The sequence below is a fragment of the Bos mutus genome, chromosome 2, assembly GCF_027580195.1.
Source record: "Bos mutus isolate GX-2022 chromosome 2, NWIPB_WYAK_1.1, whole genome shotgun sequence".
Classification (NCBI taxonomy): domain Eukaryota; kingdom Metazoa; phylum Chordata; class Mammalia; order Artiodactyla; family Bovidae; genus Bos; species Bos mutus.
The window spans coordinates 128,712,299-128,732,404 of record NC_091618.1 but is presented as its reverse complement, the minus strand read 5'-3'; the positions used below and the strand labels follow the sequence as shown (position 1 = coordinate 128,732,404).

Below are 20,106 nucleotides of genomic sequence, written 5' to 3'. Positions count from 1 at the left end.
AAAAATTTATAATTTTTTCAACACAGTATGTTATAAAAAACATATGGAACCGAAGAAAAAGATTACATTAAGCAATATCAAATTTTGTAGCAATCTTATATACTGTAAATCTCATATTTTCATTTTAAAAACTTGAAGACTAAACAGAAGAAGTCAACGTGTTACTTGGGGATACTTAGTCATTTCTAATCTAGACAGTTTAAGTTATCAGCTTTCATGGAAGCTTTAATAGAACATCTCAGTTATATCTCCCTATTATTTAGCTCCTAAAATGTAAAACCCAGGTAGGTTTTAGAAAAATCCAAACCCTAAAATATAAACCTTAAATATAGCTATAACATTTAAATAAATTTATTTATCAAAATGTGAGTTTGTTGTGATTTACCTTTAATCCAGGAGCACCAGTTTCGCCTTTCTCTCCATTTCGTCCATCAAAGCCCTATGAAATATAAAAAAGTAGTACAAATATTAAGACCTGTTAACAATTCAGAATAGTTAAAAACTTTACATTAAATTTTTATAGCTAGCTTTAGCACATAGCACTCTTTTCAACACTGACATAAATGATTTAAAACTCTGTTAAGTGCACTAAAGAACTGAGACATTGATTTTATAGTAAAAAAAAAAAATGTGATCTAATTAGAAAGTACAATTTAGTTCAGTTAGGAAGTTGCCTTCACTGTAGAGTAGCAAATATCTGTGTCATAAATTTTATTTCTATGAAGTTGATAGAATTTCCATCTAGTTGTTTGACACTACCTAATATTTTGCCTAGAATAAAGTCATTTGATTTGAACTGTAAATCATATTGACTAAGAATAGTTATCAATAATTTATTTTCATCTTTTCTGACAGTGGCAATGAGACACTTATTCTTTTACAAATATTTTCTGTGTACTTAAGTTCAGCTTTATTGATTTATGTAAAATAAGTAGTTGATTTGGTCAACAAAGTTGATAGATTTAGAAAATGAAAACACAAACAAACAACTAGTTGGAATTAGTCATTTTTGACACATACTCAATTGCCCAATAAAGTTGGCTAGGTAAATAAACATAGCCAAATGGAACAACTTAAGAGTTAATTTAGAAACTGTACTTACTCTATGTCCTTTCATACCAGGGAATCCAGGCATACCAGCTGGGCCTTTCATACCCTAAAAGAAGGAATAAAAAAGATATTAATGAATTTTCAAATAGACTCACAATCCAGTGTCTTCTATTTTAAAGTATAATTTAATCATACAATTGCAACTGAAGACCATTGTGATTACTCCAACTAACTCATTCTGTACTGAAGACTTACAGGAGGGCCAGGAAATCCTCGCTCTCCAGGTCGTCCGGGTCTTCCTGATTCCCCCTAGATGGAGGAGAAAATATATGGGAGCTTGTGTAAGAGAAAACTCACTGCAGCCAGTTAGTGAACTGATTACTTTGTATTTCTCTCACTGAGGATTCATGAACATGGTTAGGCTAAACATATGGTTGTGAGAAAAGATTCCTCAGCAAAAGGAATGAGGCGTGTTTCTCCCACCTTGACATAAGCTCATCAAAAATTCAGGCATCACTCCAAACAAATATATGACCAACTCTCAACCCAGTGGGAAGAATTTGCCATTGGAAATTAAAAGGAAAAAGAGAATAGAATAATATTAATGGTGTTTTTTAAGTTTTTGAGTTCATAAAGCACTGATACTGATTTCTTTATTACAAGAGACAAAGAGAAGAAACATCTCTAGTTAAGTGATAAATTCATGGGATGAGGGGTTTTGTTAGTTTCGAATTTTAAAAATGGTATATATACCTATACAAATAGAGCATAGATATTCAGAGATTAACATGAGCTTAAATGTTATTAAGATAGTAACAAATTTTGGAGTAAGGTTTTTCTTTGAGATTCTAGAACATGGTATATATTATTTAGAACATTCCAGCTTGAATTGTACTGCATCCCCATGCATTTCTTAAAAACTTACATCTTTTCCAGCAGGGCCAGATGGACCTATAGCACCAGGAGGTCCTGGAGGACCCTGAAAAAAGGAAATTAAAAAACAAATACATCTGTAGATTTTTCTGTTACAATCAATTTATTATTATAATTAGGTATATTCCTAGAAAAAAATCCTTTTAGAAAATACTCTGTGTGTCTCATTATGAAAATGACACCTTGAGTTAATAGGTTACCTATATTAAATCCAATTATTACTGTTTATTAAACTTATTTTTAAGGAAAATTAAGAGTACCATGTATCTGTGTTTTATATATATTTATATATATATATAATTTTATATATATATATAAATACATCATATATATATAACCCAAATACACTTCTACATTTTTGAGATATTGAACTTTTAAATATATAGGTATTTTGAAATATTAATTCAAACTAACTTCATCTTATTTACACAGACAGCATGTTTTCTTGGTGGACTTTTACAACAAAATTAAGTTTACAAATTATATTTCAAGAAAGTAGACACATAGGTGAACTAATTAATAGATTAATTAATCTATATTTAACAGAAAGAGGAGTTGTATTCATACTAGGAAGTGGACTGTTGTGGTGGCTAATTAGCCAAGAAATTCCTAGATTAAAATAGTGTCTCTAAGATATTGAAATGACTGAGTCCAAAAGATCTTTGGAACCAGTTAAACAATCCTAAAAGTACAGCTTATTATTTTAAATAAATTTGATAAATATTTTGTAGGTTATGTTTTAGAATATAAAGGTGGTTTCTATCTAAAACTGTCAATTTATTAAGTATAGCTATAAATGTTACTTACTGCCGGACCAGCTTGCCCAGGTTCACCGGGGGGACCTTGGTATCCTGGAGCGCCCTAGTGGATAGAATAAATTATATGTAAATATTTTTACACTAACTTAATTTCATATGATTCATTTACATCTTGAAAATAGTATGAAATCAGAATTTGTGAATGTAGTCAGTGAATTCTATTCCAGTTTGTAAAGATGGAAACCAAAAATTTTCAGGTCAGAATCGCCCATTTATTCCATTTTACACACTTAATTCTATTGAAACTGCATTGTTTCAGACTTGAAGCCATATGACATGCAAATTAACAAAATGATTTAATTTTGCCAAACTTTAAAGTGCTAACAGTTGGTGGAAGGGAACTAAGCATGAAATTCCGTCTTTAAAGGAGTGATAGTTGCTTGGTTGCTACTTCTGTACTTAACTGGGATTATGTTTGCTGGAATAGCAAAATTACAGCAAGATCTGTATTAACTTGACTCGTATAATATTCATAAGAAAGAAATCGCCACGGATGGCTATACTTACAGGGGCACCAGGATGGCCAGATGTGCCAGGGGGTCCGGGTGGGCCAGGAGGACCCTGTAACACGAATTCAAAGGATAAATACAAAACAAATGCTTCTGAAACACACTTTATCCAGGCATCAGAGATTCCCCTGTTTGGAATGATACTGACATCTTTAAAAATGAGAACAACATACCTCATTATGCAGTAACTATTCATAGATATAATTTATTTTATTAATGTTAAGTGAAAATCTCATCACAAAACTTCATTTTAAATGAAATTCTCCCAGAGTGAATAAAAATTATAGGTAAATGTTATAAAACATTAACCTGAGTTCTCCAAAAGGGGCATTTCAAATCTGGAAAAATCTACATAAAATGCTATGAGAATCTCGGCAACATTAAGACGATGCTAGAGCTGGTGAAGAAGAACACTTTTGCCTGGCAGTCCAACTCAATGTGGAAAAATATGAATCTGCATACTATAAACACAAGTTTCTAAAAATAATGATGTAAATTAACCCAATATCATTGAGTTGTGTTGATATGAAGATTTAGATGTGTATGTAAGACTCACTGTACCTGGGGCAACAATAAATTATAATTATAAATGATTTGTCCTTGTTCATAAATACAGATTAAATGAAAAATCTTCAGTTTTCTAGCATACTATTTATAAATACTGATAATAAATTTAGAAAATGAGTTCTTAAATTTTATCTTGTAATTAAAAATATAAGTATTAGATTTTTTAGCTTTTTTTTTGTTTGCTTGTTTTTTAGTAAAAACAGTATGTCTGACTGAAAAATAGGATCCATAATGTGAATATAGCTGAGAAACACGAGATACTGACATTTACATAGTTAATGCAATTACCATTCTGGTTTTAAAAGATATAAAAAATAAAAATAAAACCCAGGCTCTAAAACTTAAAAATTGTCTTTTTACTTTTTGCCTACTAAGCGTCTTTCTGTAACTTATCATTTAGATCTAATAGCTGAAGTTTTATACTTTCTGGTTTTAGAAGCTTTAGAAATATGGGGTCCAATGATCTGGGCAGCAATCCTCCATGATCCCTGGCAATCCAGCTCCATGTCTCATTTATAGAGTTACCTGTTTCTGGCAGTAAAATGATTACCTTCCCTGGTACTGTTCCTTCTAAGAGCTGTTCTTAAAAAAAGGATCATTTACATGGGACACCACGCCTCAAGCACGCATGCCCACGTTTCAATGCTTTTATGCTATTTTCTTCTATCAAAACTCTAGGTCATTTACATGGAAGAAAACCCTTTGGGTACAGTGTAAATTGCTACCACTTACAGTAGATGAACTTAATGACTTGATAAATTCTGGAAACATTTGTTATTTGATTTCAGGATTGGAAGTGAGATGAATTGTGATAATGGATTGCTATCCTGTGGATTGTCATCTAGATAGCAGCATTTAAATAATGAACAAAGATTAAAAGAAGATTCTGAACAACTCAGGTTGAAAAAGAAGAAAAGTGGAAGCAAAAAATAACAAAATTTGGTTAAAATTGGGAAATAGTGTGTAAGACCTAAGCATGAAGGCAGGTGTGCCCCCTGGTTGTGTAAAGAAGGAAGGAATGGCAAAACAGGTGTGAAATGAGTCAGTGAAGAAAAAAATGAATTTGGATAGAAGGATCATGGTAAACCTACCGTTTTCTTTCCCAGCCTTAACAAAAATAAGCTATTTTGTACAATTCTGCTGTAATACTGTGTTACTAGAAGAACAACCATTCAAGGTTTAACAGAACAGAAGGCTAAATAATTCTCAGAAATGCTGACAAACAATTGTACATACAGCTGGCCCAGGATAGCCTGCGATTCCTCCTCCTGCTATTCCAGACTTGACATCATATGCTTCGTACTGGGGAGAATAGTTCTGTAGCAAAGAGACCAGATAGATAAGATCATGTTGCTATATAGATCATAGTTCTTCACAAAAGCATTTAGTAGAAATGCATGCAACATCTATTCATTGATAGAAAGTTTTCTGCATGCCAGAGAGTGTATGTATGATTTAATTATCTTGCTCATTCTCTCTGTAACTTTAGATATTAGATGTCCTACAGAAATACTTGCCTATGCAATGCAAATTTTTTTCAACTAACTGTAAGCAATTTGTTTCTAAATAATTTGTTTTTATATGCTTTAACCAAGCATATCATTTCTAAGTGATATCCACAGCTTTGGAAACATAGGATCATAGATTAAGGCCTTGAGATCAAATAACCTGACTCTCATTTTGAGCAGAAAAAATGAAGATGTCAAATTACTTGTCCAAAATTACTGATACAAGTAAAATTTATATCTCCAGTTTTTGGTTAATGCCTAACAGATTCACCAAAAAAATAGACATCCCCATAGAAAACAAGAGGAAGAATAATGGAAAGGTTTATATTTTTATTGGATTGTTTTGGAGACTATTTTATTTTGAATTCTTGGCCTAGCAACGGATTCTGTTTGTTAGTATGATAAGAATAAGCTAGACTCTATCCTTTGTCTCCTGTTGATTTTTTTTTTTTAATCTTTTTTTTCCCCAACCTACAGTGATTTGTGTATGTGTTTTCTAATTCTTCCTAATTCCATGCAGCAGAAACATTGTCTTATTTATTTATTTGTTTACATGCAGAGTTACATGTAGAGTTTACATACAGAGATAGTGGGTTGCCATGCTTTTCTAGAGGAGCAGGATGTGCTCTGAAGCCTGGGCAAGAGTATTTGCATAGTCTTGCATAATCCTTTTGACCTGAAGTCATTAAGGAGTGTTCATAACTCCTTAACTGCTTTTGGTACAGACTTTCAGAGGGTTTACCAGGAGGATTACAAGGGGAACAAGCTGCAGCACTTCCTAAATTCTCAGGGTTAATTCTTTGGGTAGTTGATTGCTCATTTCTCAAACATAGTGCATATATTATATGCCTGCTGAGAAGTTGGGAAATTTTGTAAAGATATAGTAGCAATGGCATTAGAATTATGGAGAAAGTGAATTTACTTATAAAACAGGACAGTGCCTAGCACAAACATAAGCACTAAATAACAATTTGATAAACACATAAAATCAGAGAATAGATATAGGGATGCCACAAAAGTGAGATGTAATATAGACTAAAGAAGAGAAAATGAAGCAGATAGTTTTAAATGGGTGATCTTTTAGTCCCAGAATGTATTACCTGGGCACCAGTAGGACATGATTCACAGATTCCAGGAGGGCCGGGAGAACCTGGGGAGCCTGGTGATCCTGGAGGACCAGGATCGCCATTTCGCCCAGGAATACCAGGAGGACCCTAAAAATTAGAGATAAAAATAAAGAAAACACTGAAAAGTCTTGGTGATTTAGAATCATTATCAAATTGTAGCTTCTGTGCTTATAAGAAATCAATATATGTGATATGTTTTCTTGGGAATCTACACATTTTTAAACAAACGATGTAAATCATTTCAGTGTAATTTATTCCTTTGTATATTGACCTCTATTTTATTTTTCAAACTGACAAGAGAAGTGAAGACATTAGACAAAGTTTGGGAGATCAAATGCTTACATGCACAATTATGGATTCTCAGTTTGAGCTCTCATGTGTTATCATTTAAATATGTGATACTAAAGGAAATGTATAAATGATGAAAGTTCAAATATGGAAAGGTTATTAGAAGGAAAAAAAAACAAACTCATCAATGAACTAATTTCCTTTCACTGTTTACTTACTGGATCTCCCTTGGGGCCTTGAGGTCCTTGACCATTAGGAGGGCGAGTGGGCTAATAAATGGAAAAGATATAGATTAAACACAGAAAAAATTTTCCATCAAATATGTCCCAATTTCTTACCCTAAATCATATCTAACCCCTGGTTTTAAATAGGAAGGTTCACCTTTTACTGGTAATGCCCATTTGACTGCCAGATATTACCTTCATTTCCTTTCTGGCTCCTATGACATAGGAACTACTCATGTGTTTAAATAAGAATCATGAATATATACAGATTTTCTTTCAACTCACAGCTGTTGGAGGCTGTGGGCAAACTGCACAACATTCTCCGAACGGGATTTCAGGGTTGGGGCAGTCTAATTCTTGGTCGTCACATATTATGTCATCACAGAGAACGGATCCTGAGTCACAGACGCATATTTGGCACGGTTCTGGTTTCCATACATCTCTATCTGCATAAGACTGACCGAGATGGGAGCATCCTCCGTCAACAGCTGGAAAATAGGAGAGAGATGGTGTGATATTTCACATTAAAAAAAATCCAAAAATTAAACTACCAAGAATATTATGTTCTCCCTACATAATTTGCTAAGTAGTCTTAATTATGTAGTAATAATTAAAATACCAAATCTGTTTATTAACATCAAACTAGCACACCAAGATAAAACTGCCTTAGGGCCAGTAGATATTTTAATTTTGCTTGTAGTAAGAATTTAACACCAGTGGAAATCCCATGCTCACTTAAGCATTTATGTATTAATTGCGCAATTGAAAAGAAGTTTTTCTAATTGCTATTCTTTGCTTTAGCTATAGATGGAAGCATTAAACTATAAAGATGGTTCTGTCACTAACTCTGAAGACTTTCTGGATTTTATTAACCTAGTTGAGAAATTCAGGGGAAAACTGAGCTACTCTTGGCAACGTAAAACTCTTCCAGATTCCTGGGAAAACCTCAAGAAGTCTCATTGTATGTATTGACTATCACTGTTAGCTCTGTTGGGCATTAATATGATATGCTACAATATATTGTATATCCCATATGGATGTAAAGTGGTCTCCAAATCACTAAATTTTTTTTAAACAAAAATTGGCAAGGAATATGTTAAAATAATAGGGAAAAATATGAATCATGACCATGTGTATTTGTGGCTTAAAATGGTCAAAAATTCACTTTGACCAAAATTTTAGACTTGTTTCCTAATTATATGTAGGGTACTGAAATTTCAGTGGCTATTAACAATGAATCGGCTTAAGGGTTGCCAAACTAAAAACTGGTCTCAATTTTTAAAGCAATGGCTCTGAATTGTGGTTGAATACAACTTTAGCTTTTGAGGGCTACTATGATAACTTGCCAGTAACTGAGTAAATAAATCAGAAGTTACTAAATATCTGCAAAAATTTTTGCAAACGAATCACATACTTGTTCAGTATTTGTGTTTTTGTGAAACAGTGAAATTTTATTTTCTCAGAGCCATAATCTTTAAAATGCCTGCTGAAAGAGGCCTGCTTGGGAGAAGGCAAGTAGTTTGAATACACTTTTTGGTGCCTTATGGCCTAAAAGCCTTTGGGAGAGTCCTAGATTTTTCTTTCTAGATACTACATACAGACATGAAGCAAACCTTTCCAAGTTCCCATTTTTGTACCTTCTCCATACCTGAATTAATGTTAAATATAGGGTTGGCCAAAACATTTGTTTGTGTTTTTCCCATGAAATGTTATGGAAAAACCTGAATGAACTTTTTGACCAACCCAATATTTGGGTTTAGAGGTTTAACTGACTCAGTAAAAATTTAGAAAAAAAAGTAGAATTTTAGAAACTATGGACTGTACAGGATCCCTCCATTTCTCATTTCCATCTGTGTGTATACATACAACTTTAATGATCTTGTGCTACACCTTTGATGGATTCAAGAGGTTTAAAAGTCCATTCTTACATGTTATAATTACCCTATGTGATTTACAGCTAATAAAAGAAAGCATGATTTTTTTCATTGCAATTTTAAGTAGGCAAGAAAGAATTTGTTTATTTTAAAAAGTTATTTTAGTTTCTCCTCCATGTTTGAAACAGATGAGAACATTGGAAAGAAATATTGTCTCGGCTTTAAAGGAGCATTCCTTTATACTTTGTGAGCATAAAAGCTGAATGCCAGAATGCTTACCTAATGTGAATGAAGTAGGCCTATCAAAATGGTGTTTTGAAAGACATGCTTAAGAGAAGTGCAATCTTTTTTCATATTATTTTATGAACTGTAAGGATCCAGACATTAAAGTTTTTTGCTAAGGAGAACTGACATCTTATACTTAGAACTAAGCTCACTGGTTTTCAGAAAAGGTCTGAAAGTTTTGATGAGATGAAAGATTGTTTAATAAAATTGCATGAAATATACTCTTCAATGTTTACAGTGGCTCCCTTTTCTTATATGAATTATTTAAAAACCTTCTTTAAATTAGCATTATATGGAGTGTTTCAACAGATTGGTTTTAGTTCAAGATTTTTCTCATTAATAATATGGCTCTCAGGCTTCTCAGCTTCTTTGAAAATATCATTAGTGTACAGAACATTGGCTACAGGTAGCAATATTGTGTTGTGTGTTTGAAATTTGGTAAAAGAGTAGATTTTAAGTGTTTTCACCACGCATACACACAAAGGAAACTATGTGAGATGCTGGATGTATTAGTTGACTTGATTGTGGTAATCATTTCACAATGTGTATATATATCAACTCATCATGTTGTAACCTTGAAAGTGAAAGTTGTTCAGTGAAAGTTGCCGGACTCTTCGGGACCCCATGGACTATACAATCCATGATATTCTCCAGGTCAGAATACTGGAGTAGGTAACCTTTCCCTTCTTCAGGGCATCTTCCCAACCCAGGGATTGAACCCAGGTCTCCTGCATTGCAGGCAGATTCTTTACCGGCTGAGCCACAAGGGAAGCCCAAGAATACTGGAACTGGTAGCCTACTCCTTCTCCAGAGGATCTTCCCAACCCAGGAATTGAACAGGGTTATCTTTCACTGCAAGTGGATTCTTTATCAACTGAGCTATCAGAGAAGTACACCTTAAATATATACAATTTTATTTGTCATTTACACTTCAATAAAGCTAGGGAAGAAAAAAAGACACCATCAGTTTATACTAACAATTTTTTTAGCGCTTTGCCTTTGGGTCAAGAATATCTTTCTGTATTTAACATAGGGCCTGTGTTATAAAAATTAGGTGCTGGATACTGATGATGTATTAAAGACAAATGAAGATGACAGAGCTAGGGTCAAGCATCTCGTATTTTTAATATCTTCTCTTCCTATGTTTATAATCTGCCTTAAAATTAACATAAAAATTTTCCCTTATGTATTCATACTCCTATGTTTGTGTCTCATTGAAGGTATCATCAAACCTAGAACACAGTATTTTCCATTCCCTCTGCAAACCAGTAAACAAATAAGCATAATATTGATATTTAAATTTGTAAATGAATTTGTTAGAATTGGGGTTAAGCCCAATGTTACATAAATGGAAATTATTTAGTTTTTTGTTTTCAAATTTTATTTGGAGCCATACATGTGTGTTATGCTTTTTATAACATAAAGGTCTCAATATAAAGATTGAGTTAATTTGGTGTACTTTTAAAAAAATATGATTTGTTCTAAATAAAAGAAGAAAGTTGGAATGGTTGAAAAGTAAGAATTAATACACTTCTATTTATTGCCATAATTTATCTCTCATCCATTTGAAAGAAATTTGGCTCTCCTGAAGTCAGTTCCTATAGAAACTTGCACCTGAATGTCAGACTTTTCTTTACTGTTCTATCTCAGTCACCCTTGTTGAAAGAACAGAGAATTTTATGCAGTTCCCTTTAACTTTTTGTTTTGGGTATGACCAAATATGGTTGGCAGTATGTTCTGTTAGAAGCTAAACCTCTTACACAAATGTCTCACAGTCCTCAGTTTTAGGACCATAGCCTAGTTGTATGTGAGAAAATCATGCCAGAGTCAAGGAAAAAAAAATGTTTTGTTTTTAAAAGGAATAAAATGCTCTAGTTAGCCACTTGCAGTGTTTAGAAATAAAATAGAAAATGGAATTCAGAAACAATAGTCATCTCATGTTATTCCCTTCTTTTCTAGATATCTAAATTCAGAAAAGCTTTGATGAAAAGAAATGTTACATACTTTTGCAAATATGTTAAAGAAAAGGCAAATAATCTCATTTTTACTACTGCACAAATAGTAGATTTTCCAATTCCCTCCTTTGTTGTTACTGCTTAAACTAAGTCTCCCTGTTCCAATGTATAACTAATTTTAAACCCCATCTCTCATGTCATCCTGTTTCTGAGTACAAAAAGCAGTCCTGAAATCAATTCTTTGTGGTCACACAACAATGCATTAGACTAAATCATCATCTAAGTTATTTAACAAAATGAAACTAGTGTATGACATAATCCCTTCTTTGCCTCTTTAATTTTCTAGCTCTTTGGAATTTTAGAGAAAAATAAAATTGAGTAACATAATCTTATATTTTCAGATGTTCTTAAAAGTTTCATTTTGTTGTTTTGGTTTTCATTCTTCATGTAAATTTATGCTGATTTGATAAAATTTTACTCTTGTGACTAAACTATAATACACTGTAAGTTATCTTTGTCTTAATTCTAGTTTTGGAGTAAAAATTATATGCCTTGAAGCATCCAATCAAATTGTTAATTTAGCGTGAGTGGCAGGTTTAGTTTTTTTTCCTCTTCCCTTTTTACTGAATCTTTCTCAGAGAAAATGTGTTCTTTAACCTGAAAATCTAAAAATAACAGATGTGATATGCAAATTATCATAACATTTTCCTGTTACTGTAGAAAGCTGAATATTTTGTAAGTGTGAACAAAAGGAATTCATATAGTTTTCAATTGAAATATATTTGGCTTTTAAATTATACTAATGTTTGGAAAACATACATTTTTATTAAATATGTTTTGGCTGCTATTATTAATCAGAATATGTTAAAATATGTTAGATGAGTTAACAAAAAGGACTGAAAGAAATATCTGTAGACCTAGGTAGATGGATAATTTCAATTTTAAAGTGGTTTTTGCATGGACAAGGTAGAGTCTTCTTATTCTTATCCCCTACAAAAAAACCAAAGACCAAGAAATTTTATGAATCATTTCTAGATGTTTTCTTGTTTTATTCCTTATAGATATATGACTTTTATGTCTCCAATTAGAAATTTCCTTTAAGATTTTCTCCTGTGAAAAATAAAAATAATTAAAGAATTAGAATTAAAAGTATCATATATCTAACAATCAGCCATTGCATTATAATATAATCTGATTAGTGACAAATTATAAGAATACTGAAGAAAACATATTCTACTTATATAATTATAGTTGGCAAACATCTTTAAATTTTATGTCTGATAACCAAAATGCTATTCTTTACTTTCTTTATCACTGAATTATGAAGTATTTTAATTTCACCTTCCTTACAGTAATTTTATTTTCCAGTGTTAGTAAAACTCATACTAGGCGGAGTTTGTGTCTGTCTTTCCTGTGTTGCTGGCACTGTTCTATATGTGTTGCATATCTATCCTACTTAATCTTCCCACAAGCCTGCGGAGGTGGGTGCCATCATAATACTCATTTTACAGATAGGGAAGCGGAGATACACAGACAGGAAGTGATTTCCCCAAGGTTATATGGTAAGAGGTGAAGCTACGATTTGAACCTAGGAAAGGTTATCTCTAAATCTGATATTCTTAGCTACTACATTCTATTCCCTTTCTGTAGTTTCAAGGGCAGCATAGGCTCTGTCCCATTATAATTTCTAAGTTCAGCAAATTTGAAATCAGAATGTAAAAAAGCAGGGTTTTCTTTTCTATTTTTTTAAAGGAATAACATTTTTCTGCAGAAAATCTTTTCAATCTGGCCTCAAAACAAGAAGACAACATCTGGAATTGAATTCTGTTGTTTATTTTCTTCTGAACTTATGAAAAAGAGTTTAATCTCCAAGACCACCCTAATGACATCCAGACCACCAACAGGATTAACTGGCACTGGGAACTCAGCATATGTTTTACTAGATACAGAAAACCAGGATCCTATCTGCAGCAACAACAATGAACAGATAAGGCTTATGTATTCATGCAGAAAAATATATATATTTAGGATGTCTAAGATTGAGTGGCAGCACATATAGTAACTAAATGAGTCATATTAATGAACTTCTAACTTCATTAAGAGATTCCCTTCTGTATGTGGACATAGATGAACATATCAGGCAGCTCCAGAGAGTTTCTCTGATTCTAATTAACTTGAGAAACAGTCCCTGTTTGCTCTCCTCCACACCAAATATTATAGAAAACAAAGTTTTGAAAAAATAAATGCCATTTTGCTGAAGCAATACTTTCTTAATCTGACTTTCCAAAGCAAATATAACTTTTAATAGGTTCTGGATCCTTTATCTTCAGTTTTTACATCTTTGGGGAACACTAAGTTTTGCTCTCTTCTTTGAACTTTTCATTTTGTTCACTAAGATTACATTTTAATGGCAGTTCTTGACCTCAGTCATGGAAAATACAAGGGTTGTATTAGTTAATCTGAAAGGAATCCATTTCTGCTGTGTTTTCATTAGGCGCAGACAGAAATTCTAGTGGTTAATGTAACTTCCCAAGCTGCAGTTAACAAATGATTTGTGTAAGACTTGCTATCTCGTTTTTTTCCGTTGTCATCATGACATGAAACAGGCCAAGTTTCCCGTTTGAAAACTCTAGATATTTGTTATACCACACTACCCCTCTCCATTTTTTTTTCCTTTCAATGTGGAAAACAAGAGCACTGCACTTTTTTCTAAGGAAAGCTGTTTTATAAGAAACAGCCCTCTGAGACGTTTCCAGAAAGTTATTGTAGACCTGGAAACTTTACAAATGTTCTTCATGTCCAGCAAAGGCAATAACATCTTTCATCTTTAAAACTTTAACTCTTAAGCAATCCACTTTAATCACTTCAAGGTGGTGATATCATTTGATGTTACAAAATGAAAGAACTGAGCTGCATAATCTTTGAACTCTGCGCCAGTCAGCCACAGTGGAAACCATGGGGTTTCAGTAGATGGCGCTCTTCTCCCTGAGTGACTACTCAAAAGTCTTGCATGCAACTCTGTAGGTGTGGAACAGGGACTTTCGTGAGGGTTTTTAATTTCAACTCTACTCCTGGAAAACTCACATCCAACAGTTCTTGATTTTTTATAATGAGCCTGTAGATAAGACATCAACCCAAGAATCTGAATTAGTAAAAAGCACATAAGCACAAGTCTTTCTTTCTTTACCAGAATTGTTTCCCTGGCTTTGCTCTTTTCTCTTATAATAGAGATGTTTAATTTCAGAATTTAGTCAGAATCTGTTTACTTATAGGCATTTAGGTCATCTGATGATGAATACTCCAGAGATGGGAAGAAAATGCAAGGTATCATGAATGAAAAACACAAAATTTTGTATCAGTACTTTATTTACTTGAAATTTATATTTTTACAGAACTGAAGATAATTTCTGGTTAAATTATAAAGGAGGCTCCTATTTTAAAAGTAGACTTAATAATTCAAAGTGTTAAACAGAAAAAAATTATCTTTTTTTTAACCTTAGAAGTGCATTAACTCATGTATTTTCTAGGACAATATACAATTTTTTACTATCTCCTATGAACGACAGTTAAAAAACAAGAAAATTCAGATACCCTGGATTACATGTTTGTTTTGTATCCTCTAATTACCTAAGATTTAACAGAACTTTTGTTCTAGTCTTAACCCCTAGTTATTGCCTAGTGTGTAATCTTAGCTAAACCACTGAATCTATGTTATATGACTGACACTGATTTACCTGACCAATTATGTATTCTTTCCTTTTAAAAGTACAATTGTTTCTAGTGATTTTATGCTACATTTTTTCAATAGTTTGGCATGTTTCATTTTAAGGGCAACATAAACCAGAAAACTTGAACAAGCTTCATCAGTTACAAATCCCCTCTTAAAGCATAATGGAAATAAGCATAACAAAATAGACTCTTCTTTACCTGTGGTAAAGAACTGATTCTCTGAGTCCATTTACAGTGGACTTTAATTCTAAAACAATTAAATGCTCACAATTCATTATCACAGTGGAATTATCAGAGTAACAAAATATAAGCTGAAACATTAAAACACTTTGAATTAAAATAAAAGTTTATCTCCCTGCCCTAATGAATCAATAGAAGTAATAATTTTTAATCCTTTTATTTACCAACTAATAAGCTATAACTAAAATACTTATGTCAAATATTTTAAAAAAATGAGAAACTTTACAAATATTCACAAAAATAGTTATATGTTATATGTGTAAAGTTATATACTGAATTTTGAAAATGGCCATAACAGTCAAGTCCATTTCCTGTCTTTGAATATTGTTACCATGTGTTTGTGTGTGAGTATGTGTGCTTGACAATATTTTATCAGTAACACACCTATTTTCTTAGCAAAGTAGTATTTAATATTTAAAATTCACAAGTACTATTTTAAAATATCATTATAAGGTTATGGAATACAGCTGTGTAAAATTTATGTTGGCATTAGTATGCAAATGGTAACTGTCAGCCACTAGGTGGCGAGTCTTTGTATCAATACTTAAAACTTGGCATGTTTATAAACTACAGGAAATATAAAACAGATCACATTTCTCCACTGGTTCAAGAAAACATGTGAATTAAATAGAGCTTTCACAGATTTGTAAAAAGACAAAAATTTTGTAAGGACCTGTTTTACGTTCCAGAAAATTTGTGTGAGTCAACTAGAAGTTAGTGTTTACTAGGGCTGTTCTGTTTCTCAGGACATTTATAAGAAACCCATACTCCAGAACTATATATGAGTATTCTCAATGTCTTGAACATTCAACCACCTCCTATAACCTTCCTATAGCTAATCTATCAGAAAGATTTTTTTTAAAACCTGTAAGAAAAATAAGATATCCTATTTTAAAACAAATTTTTTTTCATGACAAACGAAAACAGTAAGCTGAACAAAATCTTTTTCAAGTTCTTTTAAGCCTAAAAGCAAAATTTCATGACTATTTATTATATTTTGAAACTAAAGGGAAAATGAAAAGAACTTATGTGATATAAAGATACTGTAGGTATTAAACACTTTTTCCCCTCTAAAGTGGGAATAAGAAGAAAAATAGCCATAATGATTATAAAAGATTGTAACCACCAAGCAAACATAAATATTTTGTCACTGTTTTGAACTAAATGCAAAAGTTTTGTAGTCTTTCCAGTAAATGAGAACTTTGTGATTTTTTTTCCCCCTGGAAATTAGGAGAAGTTAAGAATTTTTAAAAAGGTAAAAGATTTGATTGAGGTGGGGGGATGTGGTAGAAGTCATTTGGTATTTTAGCCTAGGACTGGGAGTTGTGACATCTTCTGGGAGGATAGAATGGGGAGGGAAAGAGAGGAGGGAGGAAAGAGAGTTGAGAATGCAAGGGAAGGAAAGGCAGAGAAGACAGGAGAAAGGAAGAGAGAAAAAAGATGGAGGCACATGGAGGACACTTGGGGATGAGGGAGAGAGTGACAGAGAAAGAGGAGAGGGAAGAGGAGACATGGGCTTGCCTAGGAAGGGGGTGGGGTGACAAGTGAAGGAAAGACAAGGGGGAGGTGGAAAGAGGCCAAAAGGGGTGGAGAAAGGAAGGGAGAAGAGGAAAAAGGAGGACAAGAAATAAAGGAAACAAAGAATATGGATGTTTCTTTTCTTTTGTGACCATGGCTGAATGTAACTGAAGCGAGATCATTGGGTGTGTCCCCCAACTTACATATACAACCTGTGAGGACATTAAAGGCATGATATTAAAATTGAAAAGCTGTTTTCAGACACAGTTCACCAAAGCAATAGGCTTAAATGTAAAGTTTTTTATTATGTGTAGAAATGTAGAGACTTCTAGCATCTTCAAATTTAGCACTTAAAGACTTATTTGTACGAAAATTTTAATTCTACTATGTCAGATATTTTCATGACTCTGAGAAACATAAAAATTAAAAGACATGTTTTCACAGAATGAAATAATGAACTAAACATGGCTTCGAGGAAATTAGAACATGAAAATCACTGCTTGCACTTATTAGAATATAGAGCAAATCAACTTTTTGAAGTCAAACAGCACTAGCGTCTTTACCTTGTTTGCAGAAAAGTCAAACATTCTATTGAAAATATTTTCATAAATCTTCTCCTTATTAACATAAAAGCAGTTAAAATGAAGAACATGCAAAAACACTAGACCCTTAACAATAAAGTATTAGCAAATACATGTTAATCGACTATGTAAGTGCTTGAAACCCCCCCCCCCCAAAAAATAGAAATGATGAAACTTTGCAGTTTGAACCTGTTTAAAGAACACTGAAGATACTGTTGCTATCTTACAGAAATATATTTGGTGATTCTAATAATATATAATATTTCCCTGTAGACTATACTTAAAGCATGCTATTTTTTAATTATCTTATCTTACTGGGTAAACAATGCTTAATACTCTATCCTGACAAAGAACCCAGCATACAAAGGAGAGCATAAAAGTATTACAAGAGACCAATAACTTCCAGATTGCTTAGGGAAGCATTCCAAGATGTTAACAATCCAGGAGGGAAACTTTTTAAAGCCATTTAAAGAGTTTCCAGTACCGTTAACATGAAAACAAGTTAGTACAAGAACATCTTTATCTTCAACAACTGGAGAACTTTTAAATACAGAAATGACAATATTCTCTTTAAGCAAATATAAAAGGCACCATCCTGGTCAGTTCTACATTTCACAGCTGGGAGCTGACAGACAAAATTAGCATTTTGAGACAGATTTCCCCTTTCTACCTATTTGTAAGGAGAAGTAAAAACAAAAACCCCATGAAGTTTCTTGAAAGCAATACCTACTCACCTTCCTGTTGTGCCAAAATAACAGTGGGATGAAGCAGAGCGAAAAGTAACCAGGTCCCCTTTTGCACAAAGCTCATCATGTCTAAATGTCAGACATGAGACTCTTTGTGCAAAAAGGAGAAAAGAAAAGCAGGTCAGAGTAGCACCATCAGTTGTTCCCTGCCCTTCAGCACCGGGCCCGTCATAAAACTCAGCCACTGAGATTCCTGTGCTTTGGCCTTAAATAGGAAAAAGTTTGGCTTCCCTCACTTTCCAGCCCCTTTCTGAAATATGAGAGCAGCACCCATCCCCTTAGCAGTAAAAGAAATGATTAATATGCCTTTTTCCCTTATGGAAGACACAACCCACAATGAAAAATGGCACATCTGGAGTTTGTGTGCATCTGAGTATGTATATGTTTGTTACATATTTTAGTCATGTGTATATTTGCATAACTTAAAATATATATCAAAATGCTCTGCCTTGAGTTTTAATAAAAGAATTACATGTGGTTATTTTAAAATAACCCTTCATTAACAGCTGCATAATTTTAAGAAATTGCCTGATGCCCATTTTTTGAGCATGACTAATTTGCAACCCTGATCTTCCTAGAAGATTTTTATATTGGGATTTTGCCAGAATCCCCCTTAACTCAATTTAAATAGGGAGCTGCAAAAGGTTAACTGGAAGAAAAAACCTCTGTTTTTCCCTTTCATTCATCTACCCACTCTGAGTCCCAGAAATTCAGTTTTAAATAAATGTCAAAAGACTATGTATCTAAGGTATGTTTGAATGGCACCTGAAGAGTTAGATGCTTATCTAGAGCTGTTTCTATTTCTCACAAATTTCTTTAGCCAGCCAAAGAGGGATTCCTTGTGATATTTCAAATTTTATGCTGCGTGTAAAAGCTGAAATGGATTTTTCTAGAGGAAAATTTAGCCCTTCATGTCTTGACTGTGTAAGAAACAGAAAGAGAAAGAGCTTATCTGTGAAATATCAAAATAGTACCAGAAGTTCTCATTTTATCTGGATTGGTATAAATACTAGTATAAATATTTCCAAATTTAGATTTCCATGTGTCTAACTTCCAGACCACATTAACATAGCTTTTCAATGTATTTATTTCTGGGTGTGGGGAGTAATTTCTGGGTTGTATTTGAAAGAAGGGCAAATAGCATTTATAGGTCTTTGATAAATCTTTGCAAGAAAAATATGCTTATCCACAGTACCAAGTTATTTCTAGCAATCAAGATATTTGTTTATACCCTAATCATCAGCCCATATTTCCTTCATTTATATCTATATTCTGGTAGAGCTACTCAATTCTAATCACGATCACCTGCATTTATTTTATTTTTGCCATGTCAACTTAACCATGCCATCTCCATGCCTTTATGTGCACATAAAATTCTCCCCACGTCACAGCAATTCATGGAAGTAACTCCTCTAATGCCTAGTTCAAAACTTTCTTCCATTAAACTTGTTTTCGTCTTCTTTTTCTTTCTGCCAATTCTTGTTATTAAATTTTTACTCAATTCACATAATATCTGCAGAATCCCAGGTTACATCCATGCTATAAGCGAGGAAGTAGTATACAGGCCTCCCTATAGGCCCAGTTACAGAAAGCACACAGATGTTCCAATATAGATGACATCATCGGTGACAGGAAAAGAAAACCAGTTGGACCAACCTCTTGTACATCTTCTGATTTTAAACCAGAGATTCACCACTTTAAAGAGGGAAAAAAGGATAATGACTGAACAGTCATGAAAACAAGCTCTGCTCTTGGATCATAGAGGACATATTGGGGGAAAAGACTGTTATATCTATCATTCTATCTCTCAGTCATCTTTATTTTATACTTTAAAAAGATCCCCTTGTGTTCAAACCAGTTCAGAAACATGGTTAAATTTTTCTCCTGGTGTCTTTGACACTTGTGTGAAAAAATTCATTATCTGTACACATTATCTTATTATTTTAAATAATCAATAAAAGTTGAAATGCATTAAATTTCTTCATTATAATTGTTTTCTAATATGGAAAATTGGATATGTTAGTTTTATTTCAGGGATTACATATACCAATTTCTACTGTAACTTTTATCTTAAAATTCTCAGTTTGATATCTGTTCAAATAAAGTTTTTATACCCATAAGAAAAATTCATGATCAATGTGCTCATTAGAAAAG

The 20,106-nt window shown here is 32.9% G+C and overlaps 1 protein-coding gene across 1 annotated transcript in view; it reads right to left on the bottom strand.

Moving 5' to 3' along the window:
• Window positions 1–18,141, bottom strand: part of COL3A1 (collagen type III alpha 1 chain) — a 39,699-nt gene extending 21,558 nt beyond the window's left edge. Inside the window, exons 1-11 of the mRNA XM_005889540.2 lie at window positions 17,941–18,141; window positions 7,310–7,512; window positions 7,019–7,069; window positions 6,486–6,599; window positions 5,114–5,194; window positions 3,309–3,362; window positions 2,791–2,844; window positions 1,976–2,029; window positions 1,306–1,359; window positions 1,103–1,156; window positions 386–439 (exon numbers count right to left, since the gene is read on the bottom strand). Coding sequence (XP_005889602.1) covers window positions 386–439; window positions 1,103–1,156; window positions 1,306–1,359; window positions 1,976–2,029; window positions 2,791–2,844; window positions 3,309–3,362; window positions 5,114–5,194; window positions 6,486–6,599; window positions 7,019–7,069; window positions 7,310–7,512; window positions 17,941–18,019 — 852 coding nt within the window. The 5' untranslated portion in view covers window positions 18,020–18,141. The remainder of the gene's footprint in view (window positions 1–385; window positions 440–1,102; window positions 1,157–1,305; window positions 1,360–1,975; window positions 2,030–2,790; window positions 2,845–3,308; window positions 3,363–5,113; window positions 5,195–6,485; window positions 6,600–7,018; window positions 7,070–7,309; window positions 7,513–17,940) is intronic.
• Between the last annotated feature and the right edge of the window lie 1,965 nt (window positions 18,142–20,106).